This window comes from Tasmannia lanceolata, unplaced genomic scaffold (genome assembly GCF_043159265.1).
Source record: "Tasmannia lanceolata isolate RefF3 unplaced genomic scaffold, GAP_Taslan_0.1 ptg000006l, whole genome shotgun sequence".
NCBI lineage: Eukaryota > Viridiplantae > Streptophyta > Magnoliopsida > Canellales > Winteraceae > Tasmannia > Tasmannia lanceolata.
Window position 1 is genome coordinate 8,228,449 of NW_027518683.1, and position 13,201 is coordinate 8,241,649.

The 13,201-nt window shown below is 38.6% G+C and overlaps 1 protein-coding gene and 1 long non-coding RNA gene across 3 annotated transcripts in view; one reads left to right on the top strand and one right to left on the bottom strand.

Annotated features, from left to right (window-relative positions):
- The first annotated feature begins 913 nt into the window (after nucleotides 1-913).
- On the top strand, nucleotides 914-4,006 carry LOC143879532 (CBL-interacting serine/threonine-protein kinase 5-like). Its single transcript, XM_077381964.1, has 2 exons — nucleotides 914-1,149; nucleotides 2,433-4,006. Exon 2 carries the CDS (start codon nucleotides 2,471-2,473, stop codon nucleotides 3,842-3,844), a length of 1,374 nt encoding a protein of 457 aa, XP_077238079.1. The 5' UTR covers nucleotides 914-1,149; nucleotides 2,433-2,470; the 3' UTR covers nucleotides 3,845-4,006.
- Nucleotides 4,007-8,525: 4,519 nt separating this feature from the next.
- LOC143879533 (uncharacterized) overlaps nucleotides 8,526-13,201 on the bottom strand; it is a 38,704-nt gene continuing 34,028 nt past the window's right edge. For both annotated transcript variants that reach the window (XR_013251308.1, XR_013251307.1), the window contains exon 6: nucleotides 8,526-8,857. This is a non-coding gene — a long non-coding RNA (uncharacterized LOC143879533). The remainder of the gene's footprint in view (nucleotides 8,858-13,201) is intronic.

The following is a 13,201-nucleotide window of genomic DNA, read 5'->3' on the forward strand; positions in this document are numbered from 1 at the left end:
TGTTAATGGGGCTGAAACAAAGAGGTTGTGAGCCGGTTTTAGGGATGGATAGGAGGTAGGTCTCGGCTGAAATCTTGGGACTGTTTGTAGGTAGGATTTAGGGGCTATTTTACATGTAAAACAAAATAAAAATTAAGAACAAAACTTACTATAGAAAGCAAGCAGTAGATGGCTCGCGTAATCAAAGCTTAAAGAAACGTTTACAATTGCCTATATGTATAGGCTTTGGCATACTAAATCCTATAAATACTAGGTTTCCTAATCCTAATACAACAAGGAAAGAAAATAAGAAGGATTAAATCTCCAAAACTCTGATAGACGTCCAACTATTCTCCTAAAGCTTCTCTTCAAAATAAATCTCTAATAGATCTCAGAATTCATCTAAATCTTCTTTACCTAAAATTTCTCTACTACTTCCTAATATTACTGGAAAATCCTACCAAAAGTAAAACTCCTAAAGTCTCTCCGCTCAATCTCCTTTTGGACGTCAACTAAATAGAAATTTCTAAAAAAAATTAAAGTAAATCCTAATTAAAAACAAACTAAAATAGGATTGGTCGTAATCAAAGTGGACCGTTGATTTGGGTGCCGTCTAATATCTTCCGATCTGTGGGATCCAGGTGGGTCCGATCAAGTTTATGACGATCTTGACCGTTGATCTTCAAGATACGATGATGAACATGCATCACTTAGCATGAGGTGTTTTGTTTTAGACCTATATATGATGAACATGCATCACTTAGCATGAGGTGTTTTGTTTTAGACCTAGTTGATGCCAAGTGGTGGTCTATTACTCTATTAGGACTCTTGTATTAAGAGGCATGAGATTTTATAAATAGAAGTTTCTATTTAAATTGGACTCTCGGATAGCTGACTTTTCACGGCAAAAGGATTGAATACGAAAAAAAAATGAAAAACGTCTTAAAGGAGAATTACGAAAAATACAAGGATTCAAGATTGTGGGGTTTTTCCTCTCTCTCTCTCTCTTGTCCAGGTTAGATAAGAGGATGCAAAGGCTCAAGAGATTTTAGATCTCTTGAGGAACGAAGGTGAAGAGTTACGGCCAACTAGGCAGCGTTGACGCTTGGATCTTAGGCAGTATTGAGTTTGTGTTGTAATTCAGAAGGAGCTCTGTGCTTTTGTAATCTGGTGAGTGCTTTTTATTCTCCACATAGTGAAATATTTTGAAGTATTCTCCCTGGCTGTGGTGAATGAACCACATGTATTCTGTGTGCTTTGTTTACATATATGAAAACACACTTTTGTCTCTGGATTATCATCGGATCATCGTGAAGGGCTATTTGGTGCCCTTAGTTCACAACAATAAATATACTTCTTTTGTGGTATCTTTCACTGCACAATTATTCAATACAATATCAGTCTCGAAGCTTTGTTTTCTCTGAGGTGGATACGCGGATCTTCCCTGCATTGTAAGGACTGTTTTGAAGAAGATGAAAATCATGAAACAGAGGGATTTGGTCAGGGAGAACGTGTTGTTCGGGCTTATCGATTGTCTCTACATGAAAGGCTATGGTTTTTATAACTAGAAATTTGTGTATATTTTATTTAATTTTTTCCCTATCACTTGTTTACTTACATATTTGAAAAAGTGAGGAATGATAGATGCAGGGGCCCTCTTAGTTTCTCTTGCAATTCAACATTGGGGATTAACCAATAAAATGTCATCATAAGTGTGGCAAACATGATTAACGTTAGAGATTGCTTATTTAATACCCCAATAATCATTATTTAAGAAGATTATTGTCTCGTATCTTCAGAATTTCCAGATTCCACTTTGAGTAAAAACAAGGAAGAAGATCATGACGTTTCGCTCATCTAATTTTCTTTTTTTGGAAGGCAATGGAAGTGGAACGAAGTTTCCTCCAAGAAACGCGCACGGAATATTTAAAAATAACCTTGCCGTTACGAGACGACTCCTTTTTCGTTGTTTCGGAGCTTTTGCTTGGGCGAAGGGCGATAGCGATTTTCTAATTACAGCCAGCTGTACATTTTAACTTTTAAGAAGGGCTTCTCTCTATTTCTATGTGCTCAGGAGAGAGAGAAAAGAGCCAGCTGTATGTCCTCTCTGTCTATTTCTATGTGCTCTCAAGTCTCAATACAGAGTGAGAAGCGCTCCTCCAATGACAGCAAGACAACGAATTCCCACCGTTTCTTCTTCCTGTTTTCCTTCTCTTATTATTTTCTAATCCATCTCGTTTCCTTTAAACTGCTCTACTAGAAACCCTCTTAGAGAGAGAGAGAGAGAGAGAGAGAGAGAGAGAGAGTGAGAGATTTTCCTTTTCAGATTGTAATGGCTATGTGCATATCTGCAGTCCTCTCATGGATTCCACTTCCTGAATCTCCTGTTTTCTTTCACATGAAACGGTGGATAAATCCAAACATTAATCTCTGACTTTTGTGGTTATCAACAGGCCACGATCTTCCAAAACCGATCTCCATTTTTCTCCCCATGAACCTGGAGATGCAGCATCAGAATCCGAGGAATCTGCTCTTCGGAAAGTACGAGATGGGAAGGCTTCTAGGTCAAGGTACCTTTGCCAAGGTCTATTACGGGAAAAATCTCCGATCCGGCGAGAGCGTTGCAATTAAAGTCATAAACAAAGATCATGTGAAGAAAGACTGTTTAATCGATCAGATCAAGCGAGAGATCTCTGTGATGCGACTCGTCAGACATCCCAACGTTGTAGAGCTAAAAGAAGTTATGGCTACTAAATCAAAGATCTTCTTCATCATGGAGTATGTTCGAGGAGGAGAGCTCTTCGCAAAGGTCGCAAAAGGAAAGATTAAAGAAGATCAAGCAAGGAAATACTTCCAACAGCTGATCAGCGCCGTTGATTTCTGCCACAGCAGGGGCGTCTCTCACCGAGATCTGAAACCGGAGAATCTCCTCCTCGACGAGAACGAGGATTTAAAGATCTCCGATTTCGGACTCTCCGCCTTGCCGGAGCAGCTCCGGCACGACGGACTCCTCCACACGCAGTGCGGAACTCCGGCCTATGTCGCGCCGGAGGTTTTGAGGAAGAAAGGTTATGATGGAGCAAAAGCTGATATCTGGTCATGTGGAGTCATCCTCTTTGTTCTCCTCGCAGGATTTCTCCCTTTCCAAGCTGATAACATCATGCACATGTATCGGAAAGTTTTCAAAGCCGAATTCGAGTTCCCTCCCTGGTTTTCTACTGAAACTAGACGCTTGATCTCTAAACTCCTCGTTGCAGATCCTGAAAAACGGATCTCGATTGCTTCTATAATGGAAATCCCTTGGTTCAAGAAAGGATTCAAGAGACCTCTAGCTTTCTCTATAGAAGAATTACCAGAAAAATTCGAAGAAGATGAAACAAAATCAGCTTTAGGAGCTATACCTATTTTGCCATCTCCATCTCCATCCCCGCCTTTCTTTAACGCATTTGAATTGATCTCATCTATGTCATCAGGATTCGATCTATCGAATCTGTTCGAGAACAAACGAAAGGCGGGATCGATATTCACGTCGAGATGTTCTGGATCTGCGATCATGGCGAAGCTGGAGAGTGTGGCGAAGGGTCTGAAATTTAGGTTTTGTAAGGTGAAGGAGTTTAAAATAAAGATGCAAGGGGGAGTGGAAGGGAGGAAGGGAAGATTAGCTGTCACGGCGGAGATTTTCGAGGTGGCGCCGGAGGTTGCGGTGGTGGAATTTTCTAAGTCGGCCGGAGATTCGTTGGAATATGCCAAATTCTGTGAGGATGATATCCGACCGGCGCTCAAGGATATTGTTTGGACGTGGCAGGGGGACAATAACGGTTCCAACTGTAACGGTGACGGTGACGGTGACGATGCCTGCCATTAACTGAAAGCTCGTGATTGTTTTTGTCCTGGTCTTGAGGTTGAAACATTTTTTATTTTATTTTTTTTTCTTTTCTGTTTTTGGATTTGGATTGTAATTTAATGGGCAGGAGCTGTAAATAGTAATCTTGGAGTGCTTTTGTATATAGATCTTGGAGTTCTTCTTCGTGTGTGTTTATTTTCTTGGAGTGGATACGCTTGGCTTATCGGTTAGAAGATCTGGACTGTACATTCTGTAGATGGGAAATGATATAGAAATTGAGCTTCTTTTTAAAAAAAATAAAAAAAATAGATGCTTTATAAAGACTGTCAATCAATTACAAGATAAACATAGAATCAAAACTAGATTACTATGGCCTAATCTATCTAGGTTGCCTAAATTAACCAACTTGCCCAATCTGTCTCCAATATGATCCAACGGTCAGACTTTCCTATGTCTAATCTGACAAATATTAACAGGCCACCTCGAACGTATATACAAAAAAATAAAATAAAGTTGAGGAATGCTGGACTCACGGGAGCCTTGCAAAAAAAACAGGGAAAGGGCTCTCTCATTGGCCAAAACCCATTTAGGATTGGGCAGAAAATCAGAGTCATATCTATCATAAAGAGACTTTGACCGGTGGGGGCGCCCAAGGGCTCCTGTGTGTCTAGGCATTGCTCCTATAAGTTTGCTTACGATAAAAATTCCCACCCTCTTAAAATATAGAAGTTGAAGTTATAAAAAGCAGGGATGAATGTAGACCATTGATCAAGCATGATGGATATGCTTGAGCCTTTTGACATTGACCTGGACCCACTTAGTTGCCTTGAAATAGACAAGCCTTCGATCACCTAACACACGCGTCACATGCACGTTGAGTTGTGTATGGATGGATAGAAATTGGTTGGTCATACGTCATTGGAGAGTGGATCATAAAAATACTGAGAAAACCACGGTATGCAGAGTTGGAAAGCGATGTTTTTTTCATCCTTTTGAGCTTATTTTTGTCTCTTTTGAAACAGCTCGAGACTGGAACAAATGAAGCTGAGAGTGATAGAAAATAATGCATGAATGGAGCCGACCCACCACTTCTGATTTATGAGATTCATCTGCTTCAGCTTGTTCTGAAACAGCCAGGAAAAGTTGGGGTGACTCTACGTGCATGTCCCATTTTGGTTCTTACAATTGATCGTCACCACTGATCCTCCCAGCCACACAGGCATTTGGCTGATGGGATGTTGCATGTGAGAGCAGCCACACAAGGTCAGATTTTGTCATTTTCATTTAATTCATATGAGGTGTCTCCTCTCACATGTAATAGCCCAGCCCCGAAATACCTTTTGCGATCGTCCCTAGGAAACCCCTTATTATTATTATTATTATTTTGCATTGCCCCGTACCTAGTGGGCTAGTAGATGGCTTTAGGAACAAGAAAGAAGCTTGCTTGGAAATTCCTTCTAGTGTGCAGAAATCAACAACTAATGCAAGTTGGTGTTGGTCGTTCCCCTCTTCTCTAATATTTCCACCCTTTCTTCACTGTAACAAGATTCTTGTTGTACACGCGACTGTTAAAAGTGACCATGTCACAGACAGAGTGTTTAACAATACTTGGTTGTTTTTGGTAACGACACTCAAAGGTAAAAGGGCCTTATTTGTTGAAGTGTTTTTATATATCAGCCTCCCTTATTTTGTCCTGTATGAGGTACGCTTATATATATATATATATATATATATATATATATATATATATATATATATATATATATATATATATATGAGAAAACGGTTCCTACACATATGTGTAGATAACTTATCTACACATATGTGTAGGAACCGTTTTCTCATATATGAGAAAACGGTTCCTACACATATGTGTAGAGAGTTCTCTACACACTAGCTTAAATTACAGTGGGGGCCCACATTGTTTCGGTGATCCAAGCCATCCATTTTAAAGGCCCTCACATAGATAGGGTGTCTACAAAAAATCAGATCCATAGGATCATCCCAACCCTATGATTTGTGGAGGTAAAATGGATGTCTTTAAACCTTCACAAATTAGTCCATTTTTTGCCTCCACAATTCGAATGGTTAGGATGATCCTATGGATCTGATTTTTTGTGGACACCCTATCTATGTGAGGGCCTTATAAATGAATGGATTGGATCACCCAAATAATGTGGCCCCCACTGTATTTTAAGCTAGTGTGTAGATAACTTATCTACACATATGTGTAGGAACCGTTTTCTCTATATATATATATATATATATATATTCAAGGACTTCTTTAAATCGATTTTTTTGTAAAAAATTTGGGAGTCCCTTGGTAGTGTGATATGGTCCACTGAACAGATTTTCGTCCCAGTGAAGTGTCGGGAACAATCATTAAAATTAAATATTAATTATATTTAATAGGTTAATTAAGTAACCTCTTTTCAAATGGCTTTTGAGATTTGATTTTTGTGAGAATCTATGTGCGTCCTCTTTTAGTGACTGTGTGGATCCCTTGAGATGTTTAGCACCGCCAGATAGTGCGTGGACCCACTATTTTATTATTTTAATAATAAATTGAAAACCCTTCACTAGTTATTTAATAACTTATAAATTTCTAAGGCCCATTTGAAATCCGTTTTTGGGTGGTGATTTTGTTATGGTAATATGGTTAGATGGCTTTTTTACGGGTGGTGATTTTGTTATGCTAATCTAGTTAGATGGCTTTTTTTTCTAATGCAAAGGATGGTGATTTTGTCATGCTAATCTATTTTTAAGGGTTTGATGCCTAAATAGGTTATGGCTGGCACCATAGAATATAAATAGGTTGTGGCTAGCACCATAGGTTGATCCCAACCCTCCGATTTGAATGTTAGAGGGTTGATCACTTGATCCTAACCCTCTATAGATCCGAGGGTATGGATCAACCTATTGAAATAATTTTTGGGGCACAACCTATTTAGGCTGTGGGCCATCTAATGGACGGTTTGGATCATCCCACGGTGCCGGCCATACTCCCGTCATCAAAATCCAGTGATAACATTTTCCAAAATAAACAACCGTTTGAATTTGCGGGTGACCCGCGGGCTGACCCGGCCCACCCGCGGGCCACGCGGGTCACCTAAATTCTGACCCACAAAAATGCGGGTCATCTCCTGACCCGCACCCGCATCACCCGCGGGTTGACCCAGCCCGACCCACCCGTTTGCCAGGTCCACAGATAAGCTATGTGCACTCGAGCCCATAAACACTTTTCTGTTCTAAATAAGTATTTTCTTTACTCTAGTTTTTAGGGATTTTTTATGACATCCGTCCTCTCTCCTGAGCAATTTTCTCCCTCCTCCAAAACCTCTCTGGCACAATTGGACTCTAGTTTTAAGGGATTTTTTATGCCATCCCTCCTCTCTCCTATGCAATTCTCTCCCTCCTTCTAAACCTCTCTGGCACAACTGGACCGACGAATACTACATGTAGTAATATTTCATGGTTGCCAAAGATGGCCTTATAATGTCAGGGTTTTCAACTAATCGGCAGGTGGCCTTTTGACATAAATATTTTACATGTGGAAAAAAGAGTTGGATGATGAGTTAAAGAGGCCTCCAGGAAAGACAAAGCCGTCTCGGAAATCTTCCTAAGAGCCCTCCTTGTGCCACGTGTTCAATCCTACATTCATAATCATATTTTCATGAAAAAAGAATAACCATGTATTTTTAATGAATTAATAAAAAATAACATTATAGATCGATTTTAATTTTCCTAATCTAATAAACTCATCCTAATGTACTTGTTTGTTAATATCTCTTCACTTAGGTTTTAGGTAAGGTTGAGAGATTTGGTGTAGAGGGAGTGTTGGGGGAGGTGGGAGAAGTGTAATATGTCTCAACACCCTTTTTTCTTATTTAAAAAAAAACAAACTCATTTCATAGATTTGGTGTAGGGGGTTGTTTTGGGTAGGTGGGAGAGGCGTACAATGTCTCAGCACCCTCTTTTCTTATTTTAAAAAACTCATCTCCCTCCCTCTCTCAACAAGGTAGAGGTGTACAATGATTGCAGTTTCATAAGAACTTAGGAAGAAAAATAGTGTTTTGTTGGTAAATATTCTCATATAAAATGGGAATGGTAAATGTTCCCATATAAAATAGGAACTGATATCTGCACTCACTCGTCCAAATAACAGCATTCTACTCCTTAGTCCTTACTGTGTGCTATGCTAATCAGCTTTTTAAGACTCACATGCTCTCAAAAGGCAATCAAAAATTTAGAATAGTAGTTAATTTATCATAGAGTGTCATTCTCAAAACAAGGGAATGGGGACATAATTTTCCTATAGTACTAGATCCCGAGTACTCTGCGTGTCTCTTGTCAACCCAATCAAAGAGACGTGGAGAGATTTGGTTTCCGATTCTTTTGAATGATTTGAGCAATCATAGAGCAACCAAAATACGAAAATCACAAGATACCAACATTTTATGGGTCAATAACATTGAATATTCTACGAAGAAATGATATTATAAACATCATCTGATGGTAAGAGAGCATCAAATTGTTTTAGTTTTGCTGGGAAGTTAAAACGGAAAAAGGAACTGAAAAAATAAGAAAGAATACAAAGACATGATGAAGGTCTGTCTTTTTTTTTTCTAGAAGCAATAACTACTATATGTTACTAATAATTCAAATATACGTATGATTTTGTTTTTCTTTTGCTAAAACTTGGTTTGATGAAACATTTCTTCTTTTTGCATTTCTTTGAACCAAGGTAGAGTTAATCAAGCATGCCTCAAGCATTTTATTAGCAAATGATGAACAACATCAGTTGTAGGGTATACATCCACGCTTCCCAACAAAATATGTGCCCGTATTAGCCACAGCAAAGAAGGTTCTCCATGTGCCTAAGTTGTGACATAACATACCACTGGTCCATCATGGGTGACCCACTCACCTAAGAACCAATAAATCTACAGGGTATCCACTTTGGCTAGATGAGATTTTTGGGCACTGGGTCCCACTAGATAGCTGGTCACAATCATCGTGCTAAACGTATTTGTCCTGTATTGGCAGGTACAGTGACTGCTATAAGGGGCTTGATGGCAAAAATTGGACTTCACTTTTATGAGAATATCAAAGAGAACATGCAACTGAACTACACTAATTTCAATAACCATATAATGACTGCGAATGCTAAACAGCAAAACTAAAACAGTAACATCTAATAATTTCATTATTAGATGTTCTCCAGACAAGGTTTGAAAATCTATATATAGTCAGTGTTACACATTTAAAATGAAAATGTCAGAAAAAAAATATAGTCTGCTCATGCCAGTGTCATGATTTTTGCAAAAGAAAATGATAGTACATTCACAGAAGTCATTGTGGGTAAGACATTACTCCAAAAGCTTAACCTGTTATAGTTGGTGTTTTCCAGTCACTTATACTTCCGAGCAGTGTTTCCAAATGCGGATGAGAAAAGGGGAGTAAACAAGTGGGAGTGTGATCAATTACTCAGTTGACACGGACGATGCTGTCATAATAACGCGGCCAAGGTAAAAAGGAGTCAACATGGGGGAGTCCACGATGACACAGTGTAGTTGTAAAACTATGCTTCCGGAGGGTTAAGGGGGGTTAAGGTTGGCATAATATCAAGGAGTTGTTAGTTTAGAAACCAAGACCTGCAGTGAGGCAATACCTCTGATAGCATGTGAAACAACCAATTGCTCCAAAAGCTTAAGCTGTTAGATATAGTGTTATTTAATCATCATGTTAGATTTAGTGTTATTTAATCATCCTCTGGAGTAATTGGTTGTTTTCACATGGTATCAGAGCTATAGCCTCACGGCTGGCAATGAGTTCAAAACCCAACAACTCCTTGATATTAAAAATCAATGTATGCGGCCAACCCAAAAAAGAGAGGCCACACGTGAGGGGGAGTGTTAAAGGGGGAGTGTTAAGGTATAAATAATTAAATAGCACCAACTCTAACAGCTTAAGCCTTGGGAGTAATTTGTTTTTATCAAAGTTTCGACAATTAAATAGAGAGTAGATGGTAGGCATTAGAAAAATTTGTCCTCACGCAAGCACACATAATGTACAAGAGAAAATTCAGAATACACATGGATGACCAACAATGCATTTATGTATAATATTACCTAGTCTCTCTCTCTTTTTTAAAAGGTAACAGATTTCATTGAATTATCAAGACACATACAATGAGGGACAAGATGTCCCATTTACATGTCATGATAATTGTAAAAAAAAAAGATCCCAAGAAACACTAGGCCACTCCAGAGACGTAATAGATAGAATCGGTTTCTCGATCCACACCTGCCTTAGCTAATTCATCCGCCACAGAATTAGCGGATCTCCTCGTGTGTACAAATGTCGGATGGATGACTCTAGCTAAATCGCGAATTCTGTCAATTCTGCTTAGCCAGTCGCCAAGGACCAGAGCATTTATTTTTGCCCCAGGTAATGGTGCTTGACGAGTCGGCTTCAACGATCAGAGGGCAAAAGTTGTTCTTCCCAAACCATCGAAGCCCAAAAAGGAGTGACGATACCTCGGCTTCATTTGCATCACAAACAGCCGGACCCAAATATGACAACATTTCCGCTATGATCCCTAATTACTCCCCCAACTCCAGCTTTCCCCGGATTACCTAGTCTTATGTAAAGTTATTTAATATCTGAAAAGAAATTTATATTTATAATGTTTTAAAACACTTTTTTCTTATATGAAGTATCTATTAAGCCTTTGTGCATGAAACCTGGGTTTTCCTATTTATTTGATTTCATTAGTATTAAATACTATGTTTATCCGTGGGAGCCCCAGCTTTCTAGTTATAGAAAAAATAGATAGTGAGATGCTGAGTAACCCCATCTTTCTAGTAATGTAGAGTATAGATATTAAGATGCTAGACTGGCTTAAGTGGTCATCATACATGTAGCTGTTGACAAGCTATAGATGTTACACCTAAAGGAGAAACACTTGCATGTGTGCTATTTGGTATTCTAAGGACACAGCCAGTGGCAACTGAATTGGTCTGTTGGCTTCATACCCAATGGTAGGCTTTGTTGTAAGCAATGACGTAGGCCTGTCTAGGTTGAGACTGTGGCAACTGAATTGGTCTGTTGGCTTCATACCCAATGGTAGGCTTTGTTGTAAGCAATGACGTAGGCCTGTCTAGGTTGAGACTGAAGTGGGGTTCTTATGCATTTCTAGTGATTCATCCGATTGTTGGATTTGGCATGGATCCCAATAGGAGGATCTAATTGTTGTATCCCAATGCAGGCGAAAACTACTAAGAGCATGCGACATAGACCAAGTCTTATTCTTTGCGAATTGGACGTGATTTGACGAAGTTACGGACGATTTTCGTATGTGGTACATGTCTATTACATGATTTCTATTTTAGGGTCATTTTTAGGATTATCCTGGTCAAGTTTTTAGCTTTTATTTAAGTTACTTTCGATGGACGGTTGAGATTAATTGCTTACGCCTAAATTTTGCTTTTAGGGTTTCTTTTTTCTTATAAATAGATGTTATCAAAGCATTGTAATAGACTTCTTTAAATTACTGAATGAAAATTGACCTCTAGGCTTTACATTCTTTGAGAACTTTTGGGTTGCTAGGATTAGCCCCTGTAAGAGTATTGTCCAGGTTCGCTCAAAGGGATCGAAGTAACTATCATTCCGTCGAAGTATTCAATTCCCTACGACGGTGATCAAACGCCTTTTCTTTGTTATTTTATCTCTCTTGCTTCCACTGCTTGGAAACAAGGAACCTCCAGGTTTTTGGACTACATTGTATCCTTAGAAGTATATTTTTCTTTTACAGTTACATGGTCAAGGATTAAGAGGAGTCTATGGAAAGGGATTAAGAGGAGTCTTGCTGTCTCCCTTGTGAATATAGAGGAGTCTTGCCGTCTCCCTTGTGCATATAGAGGAGTCTTGCTGTCTCCCTTGTGAATATAGATACACAATGCCTCGTTGGTGAATAGATACCCAATACCCAATAGCCATTTCTAAACAACTCCTCCCAAGTAACTGGATATCACATCTGGAAATGAAGGATATTGAGCTATTGGCCCTGTCAACAGTAAAGTTTGGCAAAGATCCTTTCTCGTCATCTTTTTCCTAAGGTGCATTCGCAGCAGGTAGGCTGATTCATGGTGAAGTGGGGGAGGAGGATTCAAGAATGTATCTTTATCGTTTCGTTATTTATGCTCATTAATTCGAGCCTTGAGACTAGAATTAAATCCCATTCACGATCAGTTTCCAGATTTTGAGCTACTATACATAGAGAGATGTATCACAAATTAACAATCATTTGGTAAAGATGTGTGAATCAGCAAAATGGTAAAGATGTGTGAATCAGCAAAATGTTGAGCTACTATATAGAGAGACATGTATCACAAATTAACAATCATTTGGTAAAAACCCTAAGCAGACATGTAAAAGAGTGTCACGCATTGAACGGGATCATATTAGATGAAACATAGAGCAGATAAGACCACGATGTTTAGTCTGTATATGAAGTCAAGTCCTCAGAGCCAACATTAACTTGAGTGTTTAATATGTAACTTTGCTTATTCTAACCGGTGATGCCCGATAGGTACTATACCCAGAAACATTGGGTCATGTATGAGACAAAGTGTGCATGGAGTGCCCTACAAAGGATCCTCCAGTCATGTATGAGACACGGTGTGCATAGGGTGCCCTACAAAAGATCCTCCACTCTGGAAAGAGAGAACAATCAAGATGGCTATGTTTAGAAAGTACTTGAATAGTAAATAAGAGTCCATTAAGATTTGATCAAATATTTTTTTGAAATCATTTTTCAACATACATTATGTATTACATAATTATAGTTTACGAAAGAGAATTTTACAAATTACTTTTGGAAGTCCAATACATATAATATGCCATGTGTAAAATTCGTTGGCACTAGGATAAAAAATTTCATAGGAGCACATATGTGATTGATAGATGGAGGGGAGCTAGGCTAGTCATTTGCATGAAAGGTTTACTTGTAATTTTTCTAACATGAGGGTTACTTGGTGTTGTATTGATTGACATTAATTATCAAATTAGTATATTCTAAACTTGAGAACTTTATAAATATAGAATTAATGTTCCATGTTAGAAATGCAAGGTGGTAACCATTGTTTCGCCATCAGGATTACCTGCAAATTTAGAAAGTGCGTAGAGTGATGGAAGCCACTAGGAGAAAGCATATTTGTAGGAAAGATGATGATTCCTGGGATTCTTCCCCAAAATATTGATTCTACGATTCTTCGATAAAAGACAAACAAATGATATCTTGAAGCCAGTTTAAAGATGCAGAATATTAGATGGAAAAATAAGATGCTCCTAGTATCTAAAATAAGAAAAATAGAA